The following is a 26,239-nucleotide window of genomic DNA, read 5'->3' as shown; positions in this document are numbered from 1 at the left end:
AGAACATGAAGCATTTTTAATTAATGAATGATCAGGGGAGAGAGGGGAAGGGAGGAAGAGGGAGTGTTAGGGGAGGGAGAGGGGGATTGGGGGAGGGAGAGGGGTTGTTAGGGGAGAGAGAGGGAGATTGGGGGAGGGAGAGGGAAAGGGGGTGTTAGGGGAGAGAGTGGGGGAATGGGGGAGGGAGAGGGAGTGTTAGGGGAGAGAGAGGGAGAGGGGGTGTTAGGGGAGGGAGAGGTGGTGTTAGGGGAGAGAGAGGGAGAGGGTGTGTTAGGGAAGAGAGTGGGGGATTGGGGGAGGGAGAGGGAGAGGGAGTGTTAGGGGAGATTGAGGGAGAGGGGGTGTTAGGGGAGGGAGAGGGGGTGTTAGGGGAGAGAGAGGGAGAGGGCGTGTTAGGGGAGGGAGAGGGGGTGTTAGGGGAGAGAGAGGGAGAGGGGGTGTTAGGGGAGGGAGAGGGGGTGTTAGGGGAGAGAGAGGGAGAGGAGGTGTTAGGGGAGGGAGAGCATTAGAGAGAGGAAGATAGAGATAGAGATAGAGTGAACATTAGAGAGAGAGAATTAGAGACAGAGAGAGAGAGAGAGAGAGAGAGAGAGAGAGAGAGAGAGAGGGAGAGAGAGAGAGAGAGAGAGAGAGAGAGAGGGGGAATATTAAAGAGAGGAAGAGAGAGAAAGAGATGGAGCATTAGAGAAAGAGAGAGAGAGAGAGAGAGAGAGCATTAGACTCATCCTGTAATTGGAAGGACATGAAAAGTAAACCCTGCTGTTAGGGGTCAACGCCCTACAGGGTTGATTTAATATACTCAACTACAACTACACATCCATCGTTTTATCTCCCATATTCTGTCTGCTGTCTCTCGCTCATTCCTCCTCGCTTCCTCCCCCTCCCTTCCTCCCTTCTCTCTCACTTTATCCATCGTTTATAGACTTGTTTCTACTGTATTATTGACTGTATGTTTGTTTTACTCCATGTGTAACTCTGTGTCGTTGTTTGTGTCGAACTGCTTTGCTTTGTCTTGTCCAGGTCGCAGTAGTAAATGAGAACTTGTTCTCAACTTGCCTACATGGTTAAATAAAGGTGAATTAAATAAAATACAATAAAAATCCTCTCTCTGTTGGTCTCTCTCTTTCTCCATCCTCTTTAACTCACTAATGTCCTCCTTTCTGCTTTCCCTTCTCTCTCTCAATGTCTCTCTCCTTCTCACTTCCCTCTCTCTTCCCCCATCCCTTCCTCCCACGACCTTCCCCCTCTACATTTGTTCAGTACCATGCATCTCTATCTGTCGTCCATCAGAGCAACAGACACATTTTACACCATTTGGCTTCACATTCATTTCTACTGTGTGTTATGTATGGTACGACGCGCTGTTCGTCGTTCTGTACGTTGTTATGGTTTACGGCAGTGTGCTGCTTGACGGATGAATGTGTTCCCAGGATGAGTGGCACTTGTCATTAAACAAGAGAGTGATGTGCAATGTGAAACTGTGCGGATGTGCATTCTTTGACAGCTAAGCGAGATATAACATTGGCGACGAAGTTTGGCTGAATTCAGCTTACCGCCTCCAGCACCATTCCTCGCCTGACGAACCTCCAGTCCCGTGGAATAACTGGCTTGACTCTCCTACTCTGACCATCTTGCCAGACAACAACGAAACAGAGCTCGTACAAATGCTCTACGCTCTCCTTCAGTCAGCCATCTCACTGGAGGAGCTGAGGCAAGCATCGGAACAGAATCCCACACGGTCTACCCTCCGCACCTACATACGCACTGGATGGCCAGCACGTGTGCCAGGAGAGCTGGCGACTTTCGCCAGGGTGGCGCACAAACTTTCTTGCTGGGAAGAAGTCTGTGTCTCTCGAGGGTTTTGCACTGTGGTCCCGAGTGGCCTGCGTGTGCGTGTTCTATCAACAGCGCACGACAAGGCACACAGGGTGAAGAAGCCAATCATCCAGGTGTCAGACTGGGTCCACCAATCAGGCCTTTATGGTAGAGTGGCCAGACGGAAGCCACTCCTTAGCAAAAGGCACATGACAGCCTGCTTGGAGTTTGCCAAAAGGCACCTAAAGACACTTAAGACCAATAGAAACAAGATTCTCTGGTCTGATGAAACCAAGATTGAACCCTTGTAGCGTCATACCCAAGAAGACTCTTGGCTGTAATCGCTGCCAAAGCTGCTTCACCAGAGTACCTAGTAAAGGGTCTGATACTTATGGAAATGTGTTATTTCCCCTATTTTTTTTTATAAATAAGCAAAAATGTCAAAAAACGTGTTTTTAATTTGTCATTATGTTGTATTGTGTGTAGATTGATGAGGGGGAAAAACAATTTAATACATTTTAGAAGAAGGCTGTAACCTAACAAAATGTGGAAAAAGTCAAGGGGTCTGAATACATTCCGAAGGCACTGTACTTATCTGGAAAGACAGTAAAGGGGGCAGACGGAGCAGGTCTACCCAGCCCTCCCTGGGTTTGGCCTGGCACTGAGGCCCCTGGCAGATGGCTGACTGATCAAACCTATTACTGCCCAGGATGGGCTGGTGGTAAAACCTATTACTGTCCAGGATGGGCTGGTGGTAAAACCTATTACTGTCCAGGATGGGCTGGTGGCTGGTGGTAAAACCTATTACTGTCCAGGATGGGCTGGTGGCTGGTGATAAAACCTATTACTGCCCAGGATGGGCTGGTGGCTGGTGGTAAAACCTATTACTGTCCAGGATGGGCTGGTGGTAAAACCTATTACTGTCCAGGATGGGCTGGTGGTAAAACCTATTACTGTCCAGGATGGGCTGGTGGTAAAACCTATTACTGTCCAGGATGGGCTGGTGGTAAAACCTATTACAGTCCAGGATGGGCTGGTTGTAAAACCTATTACTGTCCAGGATGGGCTGGTGGCTGGTGGTAAAACCTATTACTGTCCAGGATGGGCTGGTGGTAAAACCTATTACTGCCCAGGATGGGCTGGTGGCTGGTGGTAAAACCTATTACTGTCCAGGATAGGCTGGTGGCTGGTGGTAAAACCTATTACTGTCCAGGATAGGCTGGTGATAAAACCTATTACTGTCCAGGATGGGCTGGTGGCTGGTGGTAAAACCTATTACTGTCCAGGATGGGCTGGTGGCTGGTGGTAAAACCTATTACTGTCCAGGATGGGCTGGTGGCTGGTGGTAAAACCTATTACTGCCCAGGATGGGCTGGTGGCTGGTGGTAAAACCTATTACTGTCCAGGATGGGCTGGTGATAAAACCTATTACTGTCCAGGATGGGCTGGTGGCTGGTTGTTAAACCTATTACTGTTCAGGATGGGCTGGTGGCTGGTTGTTAAACCTATTACTGTCCAGGATGGGCTGGTGGTAAAACATATTACTGTCCAGGATGGGCTGGTGGTAAAACCTGTTACTGTCCAGGATGGGCTGGTGGCTGGTGGTAAAACCTATTACTGTCCAGGATGGGCTGGTGGTAAAACCTATTACTGTCCAGGATGGGCTGGTGGTAAAACCTATTACTGTCCAGGATGGGCTGGTGGTAAAACCTATTACTGTCCAGGATGGGCTGGTGGTAAAACCTATTACTGCCCAGGATGGGCTGGTGATAAAACCTATTACTGCCCAGGATGGGCTGGTGGTAAAACCTATTACTGTCCAGGATGGGCTGGTGGTAAAACCTATTACTGTCCAGGATGGGCTGGTGGTAAAACCTATTACTGCCCAGGATGGGCTGGTGGTAAAACCTATTACTGTCCAGGATGGGCTGGTGGTAAAACCTATTACTGTCCATGATGGGCTGGTGGCTGGTGGTAAAACCTGTTACTGTCCAGGATGGGCTGGTGGTAAAACTTATTACTGTCCAGGATGGGTTGGTTGTAAAACCTATTACTGTCCAGGATGGGCTGGTTGTAAAGCCTATTACTGTCCAGGATGGGCTGGTTGTAAAGCCTATTACTGTCCAGGATGGGCTGGTTGTAAAACCTATTACTGTCCAGGATGGGCTGGTGGCTGGTGGTAAAACCTATTACTGTCCAGGATGGGCTGGTGGTAAAACCTATTACTGTCCAGGATGGGCTGGTGGCTGGTGGTAAAACCTATTACTGTCCAGGATGGGCTGGTTGTAAAGCCTATTACTGCCCAGAATGGGCTGGTGGTAAAACTTATTACTGTCCAGGATGGACTGGTTGTAAAACCTATTACTGTCCTGGATGGGCTGGTGATAAAACCTATTACTGTCCAGGATGGGCTGGTTGTAAAACCTATTACTGTCCAGGATGGGCTGGTTGTAAAACCTATTACTGTCCAGGATGGGCTGGTTGTAAAACCTATTACTGTCCAGGATGGGCTGGTTGTAAAACCTATTACTGTCCAGGATGGGCTGGTGGCTGGTGGTAAAACCTGTTACTGTCCAGGATGGGCTGGTGGTAAAACTTATTACTGTCCAGGATGGGCTGGTTGTAAAACCTATTACTGTCCAGGATGGGCTGGTGGTAAAACCTATTACTGCCCAGGATGGGCTGGTGATAAAACCTATTACTGTCCAGGATGGGCTGGTGGTAAAACCTATTACTGCCCAGGATGGGCTGGTGGTAAAACCTATTACTGTCCAGGATGGGCTGGTGGTAAAACCTATTACTGTCCAGGATGGGCTGGTGGTAAAACCTATTACTGTCCAGGATGGGCTGGTGGTAAAACCTATTACTGCCCAGGATGGGCTGGTGGTAAAACCTATTACTGTCCAGGATGGGCTGGTGGTAAAACCTATTACTGTCCAGGATGGGCTGGTGGCTGGTGGTAAAACCTGTTACTGTCCAGGATGGGCTGGTGGTAAAACTTATTACTGTCCAGGATGGGTTGGTTGTAAAACCTATTACTGTCCAGGATGGGCTGGTGGTAAAACTTATTACTGTCCAGGATGGACTGGTTGTAAAACCTATTACTGTCCTGGATGGGCTGGTGGTAAAACTTATTACTGCCCAGGATGGGCTAGTGGTAAAACTTATTACTGTCCAGGATGGGCTGGTTGTAAAACCTATTACTGTCCTGGATGGGCTGGTGATAAAACCTATTACTGCCCAGGATGGGCTAGTGGTAAAACTTATTACTGTCCAGGATGGGCTGGTTGTAAAACCTATTACTGTCCAGGATGGGCTGGTTGTAAAGCCTATTACTGTCCAGGATTGTCTGGTGGCTGGTGGTAAAACCTATTACTGTCCAGGATGGGCTGGTGGTAAAACATATTACTGTCCAGGATGGGCTGGTTGTAAAACCCAGTACTGTCCAGGATGGGCTGGTGGTAAAACCTATTACTGTCCAGGATGGGCTGGTGGTAAAACCTATTACTGTCCAGGATGGGCTGGTTGTAAAACCTATTACTGTCCAGGATGGGCTGGTTGTAAAACCTATTTCTGTCCAGGATGAGCTGGTGGTAAAACGTATTACTGTCCAGGATGGGCTGGTGGCTGGTGGTAAAACCTGTTACTGTCCAGGATGGGCTAGTGGTAAAACTTATTACTGTCCAGGATGAGCTGGTTGTAAAACCTATTACTGTCCAGGATGGGCTGGTTGTAAAGCCTATTACTGTCCAGGATGGGCTGGTGGCTGGTGGTAAAACCTATTACTGTCCAGGATGGGCTGGTGGTAAAACCTATTATTGTCCAGGATGGGCTGGTGGCTGGTGGTAAAACCTATTACTGTCCAGGATGGGCTGGTTGTAAAGCCTATTACTGCCCAGAATGGGCTGGTGGTAAAACTTATTACTGTCCAGGATGGGCTGGTTTTAAAACCTATTACTGTCCAGGATGGGCTGGTGATAAAACCTAATACTGTCCAGGATGGGCTGGTTGTAAAACCTATTACTGTCCAGGATGGTCCTGGTTGTAAAACCTATTACTGTCCAGGATGGGCTGGTTGTAAAACCTATTACTGTCCAGGATGGGCTGGTTGTAAAACCTATTACTGTCCAGGATGGGCTGGTGGTAAAACCTATTACTGTCCAGGATGGGCTGGTGGTAAAACCTATTACTGTCCAGGATGGGCTGGTGGCTGGTGGTAAAACCTGTTACTGTCCAGGATGGGCTGGTTGTAAAACCTATTACTGTCCAGGATGGGCTGGTGATAAAACCTATTACTGTCCAGGATGGGCTGGTTGTAAAACCTATTACTGTCCAGGATGGGCTGGTTGTAAAACCTATTACTGTCCAGGATGGGCTGGTTGTAAAACCTATTACTGTCCAGGATGGGCTGGTTGTAAAACCTATTACTGTCCAGGATGGGCTGGTGGCTGGTGGTAAAACCTGTTACTGTCCAGGATGGGCTGGTGGTAAAACTTATTACTGTCCAGGATGGGCTGGTTGTAAAACCTATTACTGTCCAGGATGGGCTGGTTGTAAAGCCTACTACTGTCCAGGATTGTCTGGTGGCTGGTGGTAAAACCTATTACTGTCCAGGATGGGCTGGTGGTAAAACATATTACTGTCCAGGATGGGCTGGTTGTAAAACCCAGTACTGTCCAGGATGGGCTGGTGGTAAAACCTATTACTGTCCAGGATGGGCTGGTGGTAAAACCTATTACTGTCCAGGATGGGCTGGTGGTAAAACCTATTACTGTCCAGGATGGGTTGGTTGTAAAACCTATTACTGTCCAGGATGGGCTGGTTGTAAAGCCTATTACTGTCCAGGATGGGCTGGTGGCTGGTGGTAAAACCTATTACTGTCCAGGATGGGCTGGTGGTAAAACCTATTACTGTCCAGGATGGGCTGGTGGCTGGTGGTAAAACCTATTACTGTCCAGGATGGGCTGGTTGTAAAGCCTATTACTGCCCAGAATGGGCTGGTGGTAAAACTTATTACTGTCCAGGATGGGCTGGTTTTAAAACCTATTACTGTCCAGGATGGGCTGGTGATAAAACCTAATACTGTCCAGGATGGGCTGGTTGTAAAACCTATTACTGTCCAGGATGGTCCTGGTTGTAAAACCTATTACTGTCCAGGATGGGCTGGTTGTAAAACCTATTACTGTCCAGGATGGGCTGGTTGTAAAACCTATTACTGTCCAGGATGGGCTGGTGGTAAAACCTATTACTGTCCAGGATGGGCTGGTGGTAAATCCTATTACTGTCCAGGATGGGCTGGTGGCTGGTGGTAAAACCTGTTACTGTCCAGGATGGGCTGGTTGTAAAACCTATTACTGTCCAGGATGGGCTGGTGATAAAACCTATTACTGTCCAGGATGGGCTGGTTGTAAAACCTATTACTGTCCAGGATGGGCTGGTTGTAAAACCTATTACTGTCCAGGATGGGCTGGTTGTAAAACCTATTACTGTCCAGGATGGGCTAGTTGTAAAACCTATTACTGTCCAGGATGGGCTGGTGGCTGGTGGTAAAACCTGTTACTGTCCAGGATGGGCTGGTGGTAAAACTTATTACTGTCCAGGATGGGCTGGTTGTAAAACCTATTACTGTCCAGGATGGGCTGGTTGTAAAGCCTACTACTGTCCAGGATTGTCTGGTGGCTGGTGGTAAAACCTATTACTGTCCAGGATGGGCTGGTGGTAAAACATATTACTGTCCAGGATGGGCTGGTTGTAAAACCCAGTACTGTCCAGGATGGGCTGGTGGTAAAACCTATTACTGTCCAGGATGGGCTGGTGGTAAAACCTATTACTGTCCAGGATGGGCTGGTGGTAAAACCTATTACTGTCCAGGATGGGTTGGTTGTAAAACCTATTACTGTCCAGGATGGGCTGGTTGTAAAGCCTATTACTGTCCAGGATGGGCTGGTGGCTGGTGGTAAAACCTATTACTGTCCAGGATGGGCTGGTGGTAAAACCTATTACTGTCCAGGATGGGCTGGTGGCTGGTGGTAAAACCTATTACTGTCCAGGATGGGCTGGTTGTAAAGCCTATTACTGCCCAGAATGGGCTGGTGGTAAAACTTATTACTGTCCAGGATGGACTGGTTGTAAAACCTATTACTGTCCTGGATGGGCTGGTGATAAAACCTATTACTGTCCAGGATGGGCTGGTTGTAAAACCTATTACTGTCCAGGATGGGCTGGTTGTAAAACCTATTACTGTCCAGGATGGGCTGGTTGTAAAACCTATTACTGTCCAGGATGGGCTGGTTGTAAAACTTATTACTGTCCAGGATGGGCTGGTGGCTGGTGGTAAAACCTATTACTGTCCAGGATGGGCTGGTGGTAAAACTTATTACTGTCCAGGATGGGCTGGTTGTAAAACCTATTACTGTCCAGGATGGGCTGGTGGTAAAACCTATTACTGCCCAGGATGGGCTGGTGATAAAACCTATTACTGTCCAGGATGGGCTGGTGGTAAAACCTATTACTGCCCAGGATGGGCTGGTGGCTGGTGGTAAAACCTATTACTGTCCAGGATGGGCTGGTGGTAAAACCTATTACTGTCCAGGATGGGCTGGTGGTAAAACCTATTACTGTCCAGGATGGGCTGGTGGTAAAACCTATTACTGCCCAGGATGGGCTGGTGGTAAAACCTATTACTGTCCAGGATGGGCTGGTGGTAAAACCTATTACTGTCTAGGATGGGCTGGTGGCTGGTGGTTAAACCTGTTACTGTCCAGGATGGGCTGGTGGTAAAACTTATTACTGTCCAGGATGGGTTGGTTGTAAAACCTATTACTGTCCAGGATGGGCTGGTTGTAAAGCCTATTACTGTCCAGGATGGGCTGGTGGCTGGTGGTAAAGCCTATTACTGTCCAGGATGGGCTGGTGGTAAAACCTATTACTGTCCAGGATGGGCTGGTGGCTGGTGGTAAAACCTATTACTGTCCAGGATGGGCTGGTTGTAAAGCCTATTACTGCCCAGAATGGGCTGGTGGTAAAACTTATTACTGTCCAGGATGGACTGGTTGTAAAACCTATTACTGTCCTGGATGGGCTGGTGATAAAACCTATTACTGTCCAGGATGGGCTGGTTGTAAAACCTATTACTGTCCAGGATGGGCTGGTTGTAAAGCCTATTACTGTCCAGGATTGTCTGGTGGCTGGTGGTAAAACCTATTACTGTCCAGGATGGGCTGGTGGTAAAACATATTACTGTCCAGGATGGGCTGGTTGTAAAACCCAGTACTGTCCAGGATGGGCTGGTGGTAAAACCTATTACTGTCCAGGATGGGCTGGTGGTAAAACCTATTACTGTCCAGGATGGGCTGGTTGTAAAACCTATTACTGTCCAGGATGGGCTGGTTGTAAAACCTATTACTGTCCAGGATGGGCTGGTTGTAAAACCTATTACTGTCCAGGATGGGCTGGTTGTAAAACCTATTTCTGTCCAGGATGAGCTGGTGGTAAAACTTATTACTGTCCAGGATGGGCTGGTGGCTGGTGGTAAAACCTGTTACTGTCCAGGATGGGCTAGTGGTAAAACTTATTACTGTCCAGGATGAGCTGGTTGTAAAACCTATTACTGTCCAGGATGGGCTGGTTGTAAAGCCTATTACTGTCCAGGATGGGCTGGTGGCTGGTGGTAAAACCTATTACTGTCCAGGATGGGCTGGTGGTAAAACCTATTACTGTCCAGGATGGGCTGGTGGCTGGTGGTAAAACCTATTACTGTCCAGGATGGGCTGGTTGTAAAGCCTATTATTGTCCAGGATGGGCTGGTGGTAAAACCTATTATTGTCCAGGATGGGCTGGTGGCTGGTGGTAAAACCTATTACTGTCCAGGATGGGCTGGTTGTAAAGCCTATTACTGCCCAGAATGGGCTGGTGGTAAAACTTATTACTGTCCAGGATGGGCTGGTTTTAAAACCTATTACTGTCCAGGATGGGCTGGTGGTAAAACCTATTACTGCCCAGGATGGGCTGGTGATAAAACCTATTACTGTCCAGGATGGGCTGGTTGTAAAACCTATTACTGTCCAGGATGGGCTGGTTGTAAAACCTATTACTGTCCAGGATGGTCCTGGGCTAGGTAGAGGGGGGATAGGTTTAGAGACAGGGCTATGTAGAAGGAAGAACGGCTTAGAGACAGGGCTAGGTAGAGGAGAGAAAGGCTTAGAGGCAGGGCTGGGTAGAGGGGAGAACAGCTTAGAGGCAGGGCTAGGGAGGAGCGAAAGGCTTAGAGACAGGGCTATGTAGATGGAGAAAGGCTAAGAGACAGGGCTAGGTAGAGGGGAGAACGGCTTAGAGACAGGGCTAGGTAGAGGGGAGAAAGGCTTAGAGACAGGGCTAGGTAGAGGGGAGAACGGCTTAGAGACAGGATTAGATAGAGGGAAAAAAGGCTTAGAGGCAGGGCTAGGTAGAGGGGAGAACGGCTTAGAGACAGGGCTAGGTAGAGGGGAGAAAGGCTTAGAGACAGGGCTAGGTAGAGGGGAGAACGGCTTAGAGACAGGGCTAGGTAGAGGGAGAACGGCTTAGAGACAGGGCTAGGTAGAGGGGAGATCGGCTTAGAGACAGGGCTAGGTAGAGGGGAGAACGGCTTAGAGACAGGGCTAGGTAGAGGGGAGAAAGGCTTAGAGACAGGGCTAGGTAGAAGGGAGAACGGCTTAGCGACAGGGCTATGTAGAGGGGAGAAAGGCTTAGAGGCAGGGCTAGGTAGAAGGGAGAACGGCTTAGAGACAGGGCTATGTAGAGGTGAGAAAGGCATTGAGACAGGGCTAGGTAGAAGGGAGAACGGCTTAGAGACAGGGCTATGTAGAGGCGAGAAATGCTTAGAGACAGGATTAGTTAGAGGGAAAAAAGGCTTAGAGGCAGGGCTAGGTAGAGGGGAGAAAGGCTTAGAGACAGGGCTCGGTAGAGGGGAGAACGGCTTAGAGACAGGGCTAGGTAGAGGGGAGAAAGGCTTAGGGACAGGGCTAGGTAGAGGGGAGAAAGGCTTAGAGGCAGGGCTATGTAGATGGGAGAAAGGCTTAGAGATAGGGCTCGGTAGAGGGGAGAAAGGCTTAGAGACAGGGTTAGGTAGAGGGGAGAAAGGCTTAGAGACAGGGCTATGTAGAGGGGAGAAAGGCTTAGAGACAGGGCTAGGTAGAGGGGAGAAAGGCTTAGAGACAGGGCTATGTAGAAGGGAGAAAGGCTTAGAGACAGGGCTAGGTAGAGGGGAGAAAGGCTTAGAGATAGGGTTCGGTAGAGGGGAGAAAGGCTTAGAGACAGGGCTAGGTAGAGGGGAGAAAGGCTGAGAGACAGGGCTCGGGAGGGCTGAAAGGCTTAGAGACAGGGCTAGGTAGAGGGGAGAAAGGCTTAGAGACAGGGTTAGGTAGAGGGGAGAAAGGCTTAGAGACAGGGCTATGTAGAGGGGAGAAAGGCTTAGAGACAGGGCTAGGTAGAGGGGAGAACGGCTTAGAGACAGGGCTAGGTAGAGGGGAGAAAGGCTTAGAGACAGGGCTAGGTAGAGGGAGAACGGCTTAGAGACAGGATTAGATAGAGGGAAAAAGGCTTAGAGGCAGGGCTAGGTAGAGGGGAGAACGGCTTAGAGACAGGGCTAGGTAGAGGGGAGAAAGGCTTAGAGACAGGGCTAGGTAGAGGGGAGAACGGCTTAGAGACAGGGCTAGGTAGAGGGGAGAACGGCTTAGAGACAGGATTAGATAGAGGGAAAAAAGGCTTAGAGACAGGATTAGATAGAGGGAAAAAAGGCTTAGAGGCAGGGCTAGGTAGAGGGGAGAACGGCTTAGAGACAGGGCTAGGTAGAGGGGAGAACGGCTTAGAGACAGGATTAGATAGAGGGAAAAAAGGCTTAGAGGCAGGGCTAGGTAGAGGGGAGAACGGCTTAGAGACAGGGCTAGGTAGAGGGGAGAAAGGCTTAGAGACAGGGCTAGGTAGAGGGGAGAACGGCTTAGAGACAGGATTAGATAGAGGGAAAAAAGGCTTAGAGGCAGGGCTAGGTAGAGGGGAGAACGGCTTAGAGACAGGGCTAGGTAGAGGGGAGAAAGGCTTAGAGACAGGGCTAGGTAGAGGGGAGAACGGCTTAGAGACAGGGCTAGGTAGAGGGGAGAACGGCTTAGAGACAGGGCTAGGTAGAGGGGAGAACGGCTTAGAGACAGGGCTCGGTAGAGGGGAGAACGGCTTAGAGACAGGGCTAGGTAGAGGGGAGAAAGGCTTAGAGACAGGGCTAGGTAGAAGGGAGAACGGCTTAGCGACAGGGCTATGTAGAGGGGAGAAAGGCTTAGAGGCAGGGCTAGGTAGAAGGGAGAACGGCTTAGAGACAGGGCTATGTAGAGGTGAGAAAGGCATTGAGACAGGGCTAGGTAGAAGGGAGAACGGCTTAGAGACAGGGCTATGTAGAGGCGAGAAATGCTTAGAGACAGGATTAGTTAGAGGGAAAAAAAGGCTTAGAGGCAGGGCTAGGTAGAGGGGAGAAAGGCTTAGAGACAGGGCTCGGTAGAGGGGAGAACGGCTTAGAGACAGGGCTAGGTAGAGGGGAGAAAGGCTTAGGGACAGGGCTAGGTAGAGGGGAGAAAGGCTTAGAGGCAGGGCTATGTAGAGGGGAGAAAGGCTTAGAGATAGGGCTCGGTAGAGGGGAGAAAGGCTTAGAGACAGGGTTAGGTAGAGGGGAGAAAGGCTTAGAGACAGGGCTATGTAGAGGGGAGAAAGGCTTAGAGACAGGGCTAGGTAGAGGGGAGAAAGGCTTAGAGACAGGGCTATGTAGAAGGGAGAAAGGCTTAGAGACAGGGCTAGGTAGAGGGGAGAAAGGCTTAGAGATAGGGTTCGGTAGAGGGGAGAAAGGCTTAGAGACAGGGCTAGGTAGAGGGGAGAAAGGCTGAGAGACAGGGCTCGGGAGGGCTGAAAGGCTTAGAGACAGGGCTAGGTAGAGGGGAGAAAGGCTTAGAGACAGGGTTAGGTAGAGGGGAGAAAGGCTTAGAGACAGGGCTATGTAGAGGGGAGAAAGGCTTAGAGACAGGGCTAGGTAGAGGGGAGAAAGGCTGAGAGACAGGGCTCGGGAGGGCTGAAAGGCTTAGAGACAGGGCTAGGTAGAAAGGATTAGAGACAGGGCTAGGTAGAGGAGAGAACGGCTTAGAGGCAGGGCTAGGTAGAGGAGAGAACGGCTTAGAGGCAGGGCTATGTAGTGGGGAGAAAGGCTTAGAGACAGGGCTAGGTAGAGGAGAGAACGGCTTCGTGGCAGGGCTAGGTAGAGGGGAGAACAGCTTAAAGGCAGGGCTATGTATAAGGGAGAACGGCTTAGAGACAGGGCTAGGTAGATGAGAGAAAGGCTTAGAGGCAGGGCTAGGTAGAGGGGAGAACAGCTTAAAGGCAGGGCTAGGTAGAGGGGGAGAAAGGCTTAGAGACAGGGCTATGTAGAGGGGAGAATGGCTTAGAGACATTGCTCAGTAGAGGTGAGAAAGGCTTAGAGACAGGGCTCGGTTGAGGGGAGAATGGCTTAGAGGCAGGGCTCGGTTGAGGGGAGAAAGGCTTAGAGACAGGGCTATGTAGAGGGAAGAATGGCTTAGAGGCAGGGCTCGGTTGAGGGGAGAAAGGCTTAGAGACAGGGGTAGGTAGAGAAGGAAAGAGAGGCAGGATCTGGGTCATTAAAGCAGTAGCATTCATCTGAGGTTTTGGCTGCTGGCTTCCACACGCTTTCATTATACAATCAAATGTTCTGCCTCTGCTCTTCACTGCCTCTGCTGTTCACTGCCTCTGCTCTTCACTGCCTCTGCTGTTCACTGCCTCTGCTGTTCACTGCCTCTGCTGTTCACTCCCTCTTTTATTCACAGCCTCTGCTTGTCACTGCCTCTGCTGATCACTGCCTCTGTTGTTCACTGCCCCTGCTGGTCACTGCCCCTGCTGGTCACTGCCTCTGCTGTTCACTGCCTCTGCTGTTCACTGCCTCTGCTGTTCACTGCCTCTGTTATTCACATCCTCTGCTGGTCACTGCCTCTGCTGATCACTGCCTCTGTTGTTCACTGCCCCTGCTGGTCACTGCCCCTGCTGGTCACTGCCTCTGCTGGTCACTGCCTCTGCTGTTCACTGCCTCTGCTATTCACTGCCTCTGCTGGTCACTGCCTCTGCTGTTCACTGCCCCTGCTGGTCACTGCATCTGCTGTTCACTGCCTCTGCTGTTCACTGCCCCTGCTGGTCACTGCCTCTGCTGTTCACTGCCTCTGCTGTTCACTGCCCCTGCTGGTCACTGCCTCTGCTGTTCACTGCCCCTGCTGGTCACTGCCTCTGCTGTTCACTGCCTCTGCTGGTCACTGCCTCTGCTGGTCACTGCCTCTGCTGTTCACTGCCCCTGCTGGTCACTGCCTCTGCTGGTCACTGCCTCTGCTGGTCACTGCCTCTGCTGTTCACTGCCCCTGCTGGTCACTGCCTCTGCTGTTCACTGCCTCTGCTGTTCACTGCCCCTGCTGGTCACTGCCTCTGTTGTTCACTGCCTCTGCTGTTCCCTTTCCCTGCTGTTCCCTGCCTCTGCTGGTCACTGCCTCTGCTGTTCACTGCCCCTGCTGTTCACTGCCCCTGCTGGTCACTGCCTCTGCTGTTCACTGCCTCTGCTGTTCACTGCCACTGCTATTCACTGCCTCTGCTGGTCACTGCCTCTGCTGGTCACTGCCTCTGCTGTTCACTGCCTTTGCTTCATGTTTCTCCCTCTATCCCCCCCTCCCTCTCTCTCTCTTTCTCACTCTCTATTTGTCTTTTGCCATTCTCTCTTTTAATGTATTCTCTTCCTCTCTCTCTCTCTCTCTCTCTCTCTCTATTTGTTTTAATATATTCCCTTCCTCTCTCTCTCTACCAAAGCCACCTGCATTATATGCACTTGCCACTTCCCAAGTGGAACCATAATCGCCCAACCAACCAGTCTTCACTCCACTGACTCTACTAATTCCATTGTCTCCCAGCGGTTCTAATTCATTTCAATCTAATCTTGTTGTTAGTCAACCGACACACAGAAGAATTGAGTCTTTGTTAGCAACACTCCATGACTGAACACAACTGTCTGTCCTCATGTTCAAATAATGATAAAGATGTCCTATTTCAATTGAGATGCTCCACTGACCACTCAGATCGATCATAAGCTGAAGATTGGTGGTTTTGAACAGAGATTTCATTAGAAGAGCAGGAGAGTGTAAATATGTAACCACTCTTCCTTACAGAACACCATGCTCCAGTTGGCTTCATTATAGCTCTGCATGGGTAATGCCTTGTAATGTATTCAGTACAGTGGTGTGGTGTGGTGTGGTGTGTGTGTGTGTGTGTGTGTGTGTGTGTGTGTGTGTGTGTGTGTGTGTGTGTGTGTGTGTGTGTGTGTGTGTGTGTGTGTGTGTGTGTGTGTGTGTGTGTGTGTGTGTGTGTGTGTGTGTGTGTGTGTGTGTGTGTGTGTGTGTAATGTATTCAGGTGGAGGCTGGGGGGCTAGTGGGGTGTAACATAGTATATGCAGAAGACAGAGGAGAGGAGATGATTCTGGTTAGAAGCATCTCTCTCCCACAAATACTAGTGCTGAGCAATTAGTTTTTGATTTCAATGTATTAAAAAACAAACATTGAATGCACTAAGTATTATGCGGATTGAATGCTATATAAACACAGATTAAAACTAGTAATAAAGTCCCATGACGGTAGTGATTGAACATTACTGCTTATCACTTATTCACTTATTCATTTATTCACATTACTTTACTTTAATAAAATATTTAAGTTGTGTATATTACATTTGTTTAATCTAATTTAATTAATTTATTATTTCATTCCAAGTCATCATCTCATCTCTATACAGCTGTTGCTTATGCTGTCTGACAAAATTACTATTTTAGTAGTTCATCAAAGTAAATGGGACTTACTTTTATCAAATCAAATCAAATGTATTTATAAAGCCCTTCTTACATCAACTGATATATCAAAGTGCTGTACAGAAACCCAGCCTAAAACCCCAAACAGCAAGCAATGCAGGTGTAGAAGCACGGTGGCTAGGAAAAACTCCCTAGAAAGGCCAAAACCTAGGAAGAAACCTAGAGAGGAACCAGGCTATGAGGGGTGGCCAGTCCTTTTCTGGCTGTGCCGGGTGGAGATTATAACAGAACATTGCCAAGATGTTCAAATGTTCATAAATGACCAGCATGGTCAAATAATAATAATAATAATCACAGTAGTTGTTGAGTGTGCAACAAGTCAGCACCTCAGGAGTAAATATCAGTTGGCTTTTCATAGCCGATCATTAAGAGTATCTCTACCGCTCCTACTGTCTCTAGAGAGTTGAAATCAGCACGTCCGGTGAACAGGTCAGGATTCCATAGCCGCAGGCAGAACAGTTGAAACTGGAGCAGCAGCACGGCCAGGTGGTCTGGGGAGAGCAAGGAGTCATCATGCCAGGTAGTCCTGAGGCATGGTCCTAGGGTTCAGGTCCTCTGAGAGAGAGAAAGAAAGAAAGAGAGAGAGAGAGAAAGAGAGAATTAGAGAGAGCATACTTAAATTCACACAGGACACCGGATAAGACAAGTGAAGTACTACTCCAGATATAACAAACTGACCCTAGCCCCCCGACACATAAACTACTGCAGCATAAATACTGGAGGCTGAGACAGGAGGGGTCAGGAGACACTGTGGCCCCATCCGATGATACCCCCGGACAGGGCCAAACAGGCAGGATATAACCCCACCCACTATGCCAAAGCATAGCCTCTACACCACTAGAGGGATATCTTCAACCACCAACTTACCATCCTGAGACAAGGCTGAGTATAGCCCACAAAGATCTCCCCCATGGCACGAACTCGAGGGTGGTGCCAAACCTGGATAGGAAGATCACGTCAGAGACTCAACCCACTCAAGTGACGCACCCCTCCTAGGGACGGCATGGAAGACCACCAGTAAGCCAGTGACTCAGCCCCTGTAATAGGGTTAGAGGCAGAGAATCCCAGTGGAAAGAGGGGAACCGTCCAGGCAGAGACAGCAAGGGTTGTTCGTTGCTCCAGAGCCTTTCCGTTCACCTTCACACTCCTGGGCCAGACTACACTCAATCATATGACCCACTGAAGAGATGAGTCTTCAGTAAAGACTTAAAGGTTGAGACCGAGTTTGCGTCTCTGACATGGGTAGGCAGACCGTTCCATAAAAATGGAGCTCTATAGGAGAAAGCCCTGCCTCCAGCTGTTTGCTTCCCATTTTGTGAATTCTTGGTTGGTGAGCGGACCCCAGACCTCACAACCATAAAGGGCAATGGGTTCTATAGCCAGATCCTCAAAATTGGATTACATGTGTATCGACACAATACAGACACACACACATACATACAAATGCATGAACACAAGAGCACACACACAAACATGCACACAACTACTACATCGCACAGTTCAGTGATGTGAGGTGCGTACTGGCAGCAGAGAAGTCAGGCGCAGGAGAGCAAAAACTGATTCACAACGGTGTTGTTTAATAACCATAAACCACTGTCAACAGAACAATACAAATAAATGGGTCAAACAAAACCCGATAATACCAGCATACCGTGCACAAGCACTACAATAAACAATTACAGACAAGGACATGGGGGGGAACAGAGGGTTAAATACACAACATGTAATTGATGGAATTGGAACCAGGTGTTATGAAGACAAGACAAAACAAATGGAAAATGAAAAGTGGATCAGCGATGGCTAGAAGGTCAGTGACCGACCGCCGAACGCCGCCCGAACAAGGAGAGGGACCAACTTCGGCGGAAGTCGTGACATTCAGGCTGGATCGGATTTATCTCTAGAGAAATTGTGCGATGTGCGCATTGAGCTCACGGAAAACTAACTGACTTAAAGGAATTCAAATAATTGAACCCACGTCGGACAATTAGTTGTTTAAAAACAGCCATATACCCATGAGCACTGAAGGAAATGGCAACACAATCTCATGGTTTGACCAATTTCCCTTCCGATTCTGTTGTCTATCCACATTTCTCCAAACGTCAAATTTCAAAGCTGCTCCAAACTGAAAAAATGTGTGGTGTTTGTGGTGTTTTTGACACCCCGTGTTACTCCTCCTGCAAATGGTTAAAGCTGCAATACATAACTTTTCTGCATAGTGCATGTGTCAGTTAAGGGTTAAGGTTTGGGATAGGGTTAAAACATGTTTAAAAGGAGTGTCTAGCTGGGAGTGAACTGGGAGTGAACACGCAACCATCAGGACCGGAGTTTGCGGAGTACTAGTGCTCACCGTTGCCTCTAGTGGTACATTTTAGAGGCATCTCCCGACATCCTCGGGACATGGACGGTTGTCCAATTTCGAAGTGAATCTTGAGCGACCTGGCTGCAAATGGGCACTGCAATAAAATGTGTACACAATGCAGACACACACACATGCATACAAATGCACAAACACAAGTGCACATACACAAACATGCACATACATTGGGGGATTATAAAGGGTAATGTGTGTGTGTGGCAAAATCCCACTGGTGATCCAAAATGACCAGGTGGTGAAGACATCTCAACTTAATCTAATTAATCAGACTGGCTGCTGCACTCCTCCTTCATCATCCTCTCTCTCTCTCTCTCTCTGTTTCTCTGTTTCTCTCTCATTCTCTCTCTCTCTCTCTCATCTCTCTCTCTCTCTCTCTGTTTCTCTGTTTCTCTCTCATTCTCTCTCTCTCTCTCTCTCTCTCTCTCTCTCTCTCTCTGTTTCTCTCTCATTCTCTCTCTCTCTCTCTTTCTCTCTCTCTCTCTTTCTCTCTCTCTCATTCTCTCTCTCTCTCTCTCATTCTCTCTCTCTTTCTTTCTTCCCTTTCACTCTATGTCTCTCTCTTTCTTTTTCTTCCATCCTTCATCACTTTTCCTGCCTGTCTCTTAGCTTTAGTCTCCTTACCCCTCAATGTCTTCCTCTCTCCTGATGTCTATAGGCCTACAACAGTAACAATATATTAACTAAATCAGAGAGCCCATTCCTTCATGTCACCAAGGGAAAAACAAATAGAACTTAGCCCTGGCATTAACTGTACAATGTCCGATCTGCTTGTCATCTTGGGTCATTCAGAATTCATGATTTTCCGACTGACCATTGCCAGTAGGCTGCACTGTGATGGTTCGATTAAACGTCACAGCGAGCGTTCAAAACTCGTTTGCTGCGTGTAGTTTTGAAGATCCAGCCTGCGGCAATCGGGCTGGTGCTAAAGCGGCGCGTCAGTACCAGCGCCAGGGATACTGCCGCCCCAGTCCATATGCGTACTGCCGCCTCAGTCCATATGCGTACCAATGACTCGGGCGCGCTGCACCATACTCCCTTCTGTTTGAAGAGAGAAAACGAGGAGGACTTTGCTTGGTGAACGAAAGGAAGGAGGAAAGCGAAGTGGCACTCTGATCTGCAACCGAGGAGGCTGGCAGGGAAACGTTGGAATGACTTTAGCCAGCCAGGCTTGACGCATAATCCCGCCCAGCCAAGCTGTTCGAGAGAGAGAGTCTTGCCTGCTTCAACTCATATCCTCACCAGATAATATTTACTAAGGACTGCTGCCTCATTCACACACTCTCATACCGGGAAAAGGCTATTTCTTTGACCCATTTCACTGCATTCCACTGCACAGCAGAGGAGGCACGTTTTGAAGACATTTTGATCATTTGAAACTACTTAGGTTATTTTCGTCTTTTTTTAACGAGGCAAGACGGAGGCAACCACCACCCATTCTGTCGAGGTTAAATGCGCTAGAATTACTAAAGCCACACATTTGTAAAGCACTGTCACAGCATAGGCTAAAACCTCCTATTTGAAGCGCACTAAGACGTGGACGGGACTTGACAATATCGCTATTTGATCATTCCGCTATATCTACCAGAGAGTTCGAGTCAAGATGACAGCCCTCACGCTGGTCTTGCGGTCCGCCTGCTGCTGAGGGTAACGTCCAGGATGTCTTTTAACGGTCTCAGGATCCAGAACCAACCGATTTATCAATGGAGGAGGAGAGTGACACCCGCAAGATCAACAACAGCTTTCTACGCGACCACAACTATGCCACTGAAGGTATGCAACGGAACACAAGCTAGGCTATTCGTCATCACATATTTACAATGTTCGATTTATTTCAGAGTACACCCTTCAGAGTACACCCTTGATTTGACATAGACTGTACTGTAACTGTTCTGTAAAGAAGGCCGAGTATTCCGCATATCGGTTATGATGAAGGATTGATTTACAAATGGTCATCAGAAGAATACTTTTTGTCGATATTATAGCGTCCCGACCCGGAACCTTATCGATCTTGCCTGGTGTCATGTAGCGAACGGATTGATTGTTGCTTCGGATGGAAGTCTGATCATTTATGGAGGGTGGCGGTCTACTTGTCTGGCCTACTCCCTACCCACTGGGCACACACTGGTTGAATCAACGCTGTTTCCACGTCATTGCAATGAAATTGAACCAACGTGGAATAGACGTTGAATTGACGTCTGTGCCCAGTGGGTAATCTCTCATGCTCCATATTTAGAAACAGAAGGAACCGACCCAGGGTATGTCTGTTTCAATGGCTGGCCTGATTGAACGAATGTGCTCTGAATGGCACAGCCTTGAATGAGTCAGTAAATATACTGTGTGAGAGAGAGAGGGAGGGGTAGGAGAGGGGAGGGGGAAGAGAGAAGTGTGTGTATCTTTGAGGTTGGATCATTCTAGAAAGTCTGACTGGATTCAGCACCATGGACAGAGTACAGCCTCCTACAGCGCTGCATTAGCCCAGTGCCTTGCTGTGTCTGTCTCTCTCTGTCTGGCTAATTGATCAGGGTTCGTCCGGTGATTTACTGATATCATTAAGTCCCATCGTCAGACTGATCTAATTAACCATGTTAGCCCCAGTCACTGATCATGTCTATTGATTAACCTGGACTAACTGATGCTAATGTAATTGATGCTGTGAGACTACCCTGTTGGAACCAGTCTGATCATGAGATAACTAACCATGTAAAGCAAAACAGAATGGTGAGCGTAGTCCTCTGTCTGGTTCTACGACGCTACTGACGACGCTACTGTGAAGCCAGTATCTGTTCCCCAATAGGAGATTGATTGGTAGCCACCTCCCTAGGACCCGTCTGGATATCCACCCCCTCCACCTCCGGTTTCCCTGCATCTCCTGCATCAGAACCTCCCTAACAGAGTCTAACTAGACTTAGAGGACAGGACATGAGGCACAGAGGGATGCTCTCTCTCTCTCTCTCTCTCTCTCAATTATATTCAAAGAGCTTTATTGGCATGGGAAAGCATGTTTACATTGCCGAGGCAAGTGGAATATACAAAAAGGAAATAAACAAGGGAAATAAACAGAAATTAACAGTAAACATTAAACTCACAAAATGTTTACAAGAATAAAGCCATTTCAAATGTTATATTATTGGCTATGTACAGTGTTGTAACAATGTGCAAGTAGTTGAAGTATGAAAAAGGGAGAATAAATAGACAGATAAATATAGGTCGTATTTACAATTGTCGTTTGTGCTCCACTGGTTGCCCTTTTCTTGTGGTAACAGGTCACAAATCTTGCTGCTGTGATGGTGGAATTTCACCTAATAGATATGGAAGTTTATCAAGATTGGATTTGTTTTGAAATTCTTTGTGGGTCTGAGAGAAATATGTCTAAACCCTCTCTCTCTCTCTGGACAAACATGAAACCTCTCTATGGACCGACAAACAGACAGAGCGAGGGTGGGTGGGGGTTAATCCAGGTGGTAGATACAGGCTGTATCTCCTCAGCTTTAGAGGCCCGTCTGTCTCGTCCGTCTGGGGAGCTCACGTGGAAGAGCCCCGTCTTTGTGTTTTGGTTACTTCAATTTACGGTAGATTGTCAAGCATAATAACTCATTATAGAGACTGTGTGTGTGTGTGTGTGTGTGTGTGTGTGTGTGTGTGCGTGTGCGTGTGTGTGTGTGTGCGTGTGTGCGTGTGTGTGTGTGTGTGTATGTGTGTGTGTGTGTGTGTGTGGTCTAAGGGTTTTACAGCAGTATAGTTCACAGTCTGCATCAGGAACCAGCCGGTGAGTGTCTATGTTCATTCTCCTCCCTGGCCTCACATCATAAATCCACTATACTATCCACTATCCACGACACACACACACACACACACACACACACACACACACACACACACACACACACACACACACACACACACACACACACACACACACACACACACACACACACACACACACACACACACACACACACACACACACACACACACACACACACACACAATGTATATCTCCCACTGGACAGATTCTATAGAAATCAGGTTAATGATCTGTTTCTCTCCATTACTAAGATCCATGATGATATAATGCTGTCTAGATAGAATGTCTTATGTCTTATGTCTTATTGTTGCTGCATTGTCCAGAAGGAAGCTGCGATAAAGCATTATGTTGGACGGTGTATACCATGTGTATCCTGTACATAATAAACAGTGAAACGTAGGTCCGAGCTGAGGTCAGATCTGCTGTTGGTAATAGTTCCCTCAGGCACTCACAGCTCATTTTAATGATGTAATGTTTGAATGATGTCACATGCTGACCTTTAGTTTGTACCAATCCCACGCCTCAGTGGGTTGTGTGTGTAGTGTCCAAGAGGTGTTCCCATCGGGACCCATGAGATCCCAATACCCATAATGACTTGCAGGAGGTCAAACTGAATGTGTTTTTGCTGAATGAGAGAAGAAGAAACATCCTATCATCAATCACTCTTTGTCACCATGTACTTAAAATGTCTCTGGCACATTCTACTAATACTGTTCTACTGCTTTTCAATGCATGAACATTGGATGGACTGCGAGATGGAATATATACTTTATTCCTGCGTAATGGAGAAAAGATAGAAAGCCTAGGTTTTCATCTCATCACTCTGGGTTGGAAAGAAAGGCCTCTTGGGGTTGTGAAGACTGAGCAAAGGAGCCTGGGAAAAAAATAAAATTAACATTCCAGTTTATTTGCATACAGCCGCATACAGATGACATGTTGCTAATAGTGATGTAACACTGCTGCTATATGTCTTCATATCACTTCAAACACACACACACACACACACACACAATACACACATGCCCAACCTCCCCTCACACACAAGCACACTCAGACGCACAAAAAAGTTGAAATAATTAAAATGCAAGGAATGGAAGAACATATTCACAGCAGAATACATTTTGAAGGACATTATAATGATTCTGTTCCAAACCCAAGGTAGGAGTAGAAACATGTCTGCATCTCAAATGGTACATTATTCCCTTATATTTCCCATGGGGCCTTGGTTAAAAGTAGTGCACTATATAGGGAAGGGCTATTCAACTATTCTTATGGATTTAAAAAAACAAACTTTATTTAACTAGGCAAGTCAGTTGACGGCAATGACGGCCTACCCCTGCCAAACCTGGATGACGCTGCACCAATTGTGTGCCGTCCTATGGGACTCACGATCATGGCCGGTTGTGATACAGCCCGGGATCGAACCAGGGTCTGTAGAGAACTCTCTAGCACTGCGATACAGTGCCTTAGATTGCTGAGCCACTTGGGAGTGGATGTAAAAAAAACAAGTAATTTCAGGGAGGGGTGGACATTTTCCACGTGCGATTCTTTGTCAGAAGAACTGTATAAAAAGCAACACCCGCCACACATCCATAAAGCACTTTTCTTAAATTGAAATTTTGCTAAAAGTAATTGGGAAAGAAGTGGGCGGGGCTCAACCATCGAAGGCCAACCCAAAAAATGGATAATCATTGAAAAGGAAAAGGCACAACTCTCGCTCACTATTTTTAAATGTTTATTTAAACAACTTTTAAACGCTTCTTAAATGTCGTAGCTTTCATCAGACAGGACACAGATGGCAGGTATCTGTTCCTGAGAGTCATAGCTTTCATCAGACAGGACGCAGATGGCAGGTATCTGTTCCTGAGAGTCGTAGCTTTCACCAGACAGGACACAGATGGCAGGTATCTGTTCCTGAGAGTCGTAGCTTTCACCAGACAGGACACAGATGGCAGGTATCTGTTCCTGAGAGTCGTAGTTTTCACCAGACAGGACACAGATGGCAGGTATCTGTTCCTGAGAGTCGTAGCTTTCACCAGACAGGACACAGATGGCAGGTATCTGTTCCTGAGAGTCGTAGCTTTCATCAGACAGGACACAGATGGCAGGTATCTGTTCCTGAGAGTCGTAGTTTTCACCAGACAGGACACAGATGGCAGGTATCTGTTCCTGAGAGTCGTAGTTTTCACCAGACAGGACACAGATGGCAGGTATCTGTTCCTGAGAGTCGTAGCTTTCATCAGACAGGACACAGATGGCAGGTACCTGTTCCTGAGAGTCGTAGCTTTCACCAGACAGGACACAGATGGCAGGTATCTGTTCCTGAGAGTCGTAGTTTTCATCAGACAGGACACAGATGGCAGGTACCTGTTCCTGAGAGTCGTAGCTTTCATCAGACAGGACACAGATGGCAGGTATCTGTTCCTGAGAGTCGTAGCTTTCACCAGACAGGACGCAGATGGCAGGTATCTGTTCCTGAGAGTCGTAGCTTTCATCAGACAGGACACAGATGGCAGGTATCTGTTCCTGAGAGTCGTAGCTTTCACCAGACAGGACGCAGATGGCAGGTATCTGTTCCTGAGAGTCGTAGCTTTCATCAGACAGGAAAGCAGATGGCAGGTATCTGTTCCTGAGAGTCGTAGCTTTCACCAGACAGGACGCAGATGGCAGGTACCTGTTCCTGAGAGTCGTAGCTTTCACCAGACAGGACACAGATGGCAGGTACCTGTTCCTGAGAGTCGTAGTTTTCACCAGACAGGACACAGATGGCAGGTATCTGTTCCTGAGAGTCGTAGCTTTCACCAGACAGGACACAGATGGCAGGTATCTGTTCCTGAGAGTCGTAGCTTTCACCAGACAGGACACAGATGGCAGGTATCTGTTCCTGAGAGTCGTAGCTTTCATCAGACAGGACGCAGATGGCAGGTACCTGTTCCTGAGAGTCGTAGTTTTCACCAGACAGGACACAGATGGCAGGTATCTGTTCCTGAGAGTCGTAGCTTTCATCAGACAGGACACAGATGGCAGGTACCTGTTCCTGACAGTCGTAGCTTTCATCAGACAGGACGCAGATGGCAGGTATCTGTTCCTGAGAGTCGTAGCTTTCATCAGACAGGACACAGATGGTAGGTATCTGTTCCTGAGAGTCGTAGCTTTCACCAGACAGGACACAGATGGCAGGTATCTGTTCCTGAGAGTCGTAGCTTTCACCAGACAGGACACAGATGGCAGGTATCTGTTCCTGAGAGTCGTAGCTTTTTTGCAGATCTTTTGTTAATGTTCAGAATTGATCAGCGGGCCAGTCTAAATTAACAAACGACCCGGATCTGTCCCGCGGGCCACCAGTTGAATAGCCTTTATATAGGGTGCCATTTGGGTAGTAACATGACCATTTCCCTGAGACCAGGATGCAGGGAGCTGTAGGATTCAACTACAGGATTGACATGTATTTTTGTCCCTTTAAATATAGCCATCAGAACAATGACCTTAAAATCTAAACTGGGACGACATAATCTACATTGGGGCAAAAAAGTATTTAGTCAGCCACCAATTGTGCAAGTTCTCCCACTTAAAAAGATGAGAGAGGCCTGTAATTTTAGTTACACTTCAACTATGACAGACAAAATTGGAAGAAAAATCCTGAAAATCACATTGTAGGATTTTTAAGGAATTTATTTGCAAATTATGGTGGAAAATAAGTATTTGGTCACCTTCAAACAAGCAAGATTTCTGGCTCTCACAGACCTGCAACTTCCTGTTTAAGAGGCTCCTCTGTCCTCCACTTGTCTCCTGTATTAATGGCACTTGTTATCAGTATAAAAGTCACCTGTCCACAACCTCAAACAGTCACACTCCAAACTCCACTATGGCCAAGACCAAAGTGCTGTCAAAGGACACCAGAAACAAAATTGTAGACCTGCACCAGGCTGGGAAGACTGAATCTGCAATAGGTAAGCAGCTTGGTTTGAAGAAATCAACTGTGGGAGCAAATATTAGGAAATGGAAGACATACAAGAAAACTGATAAACTCCCTCGATCTGGGGCTCCACGCAAGATCTCACCCCGTGGGGTCAAAAGGATCACAAGAATGGTGAGCAAAAATCCCAGAATCACACGGGGGGACCTAGTGAATGACCTGCAGAGAGCTGGGACCAAAGTAACAAAGCCTACCATCAGTAACACACTACACCGCCAGGGACTCAAATCCTGCAGTGCCAGACGTGTCCCCCTGCTTAAGCCAGTATATGTCCAGGCCCGTCTGGAGTTTGCTAGAGAGCATTTGGATGATCCAGAAGAAGATTGGGAGAATCTCATATGGTCAGATGAAAC

General features: G+C 47.9%; 1 protein-coding gene across 2 annotated transcripts in view; it reads left to right on the top strand.

The window, feature by feature from the left end:
* The window catches only part of LOC135526670 (serine/threonine-protein phosphatase 2A 55 kDa regulatory subunit B beta isoform-like), a 93,620-nt gene that overhangs the window by 33,889 nt on the left and 33,492 nt on the right, over positions 1 to 26,239 (top strand). The window contains exon 1 of one of the 2 annotated variants that reach the window (XM_064955213.1): positions 19,048 to 19,875. The exons of the other annotated variant lie outside the window; for it this stretch is intronic. Within the exon in view, the coding sequence (XP_064811285.1) occupies positions 19,806 to 19,875 (70 nt within the window). The 5' untranslated portion in view covers positions 19,048 to 19,805. Of the gene's footprint in view, positions 1 to 19,047; positions 19,876 to 26,239 lie in introns of those variants that run through there. 2 annotated transcript variants of the gene reach the window in all.

This window comes from Oncorhynchus masou, chromosome 32 (assembly GCF_036934945.1).
Source record: "Oncorhynchus masou masou isolate Uvic2021 chromosome 32, UVic_Omas_1.1, whole genome shotgun sequence".
NCBI classification, from domain to species: domain Eukaryota; kingdom Metazoa; phylum Chordata; class Actinopteri; order Salmoniformes; family Salmonidae; genus Oncorhynchus; species Oncorhynchus masou.
The sequence above is the reverse complement of the archived record's forward strand: the minus strand, read 5'-3'. Positions and strand labels throughout refer to the sequence as shown.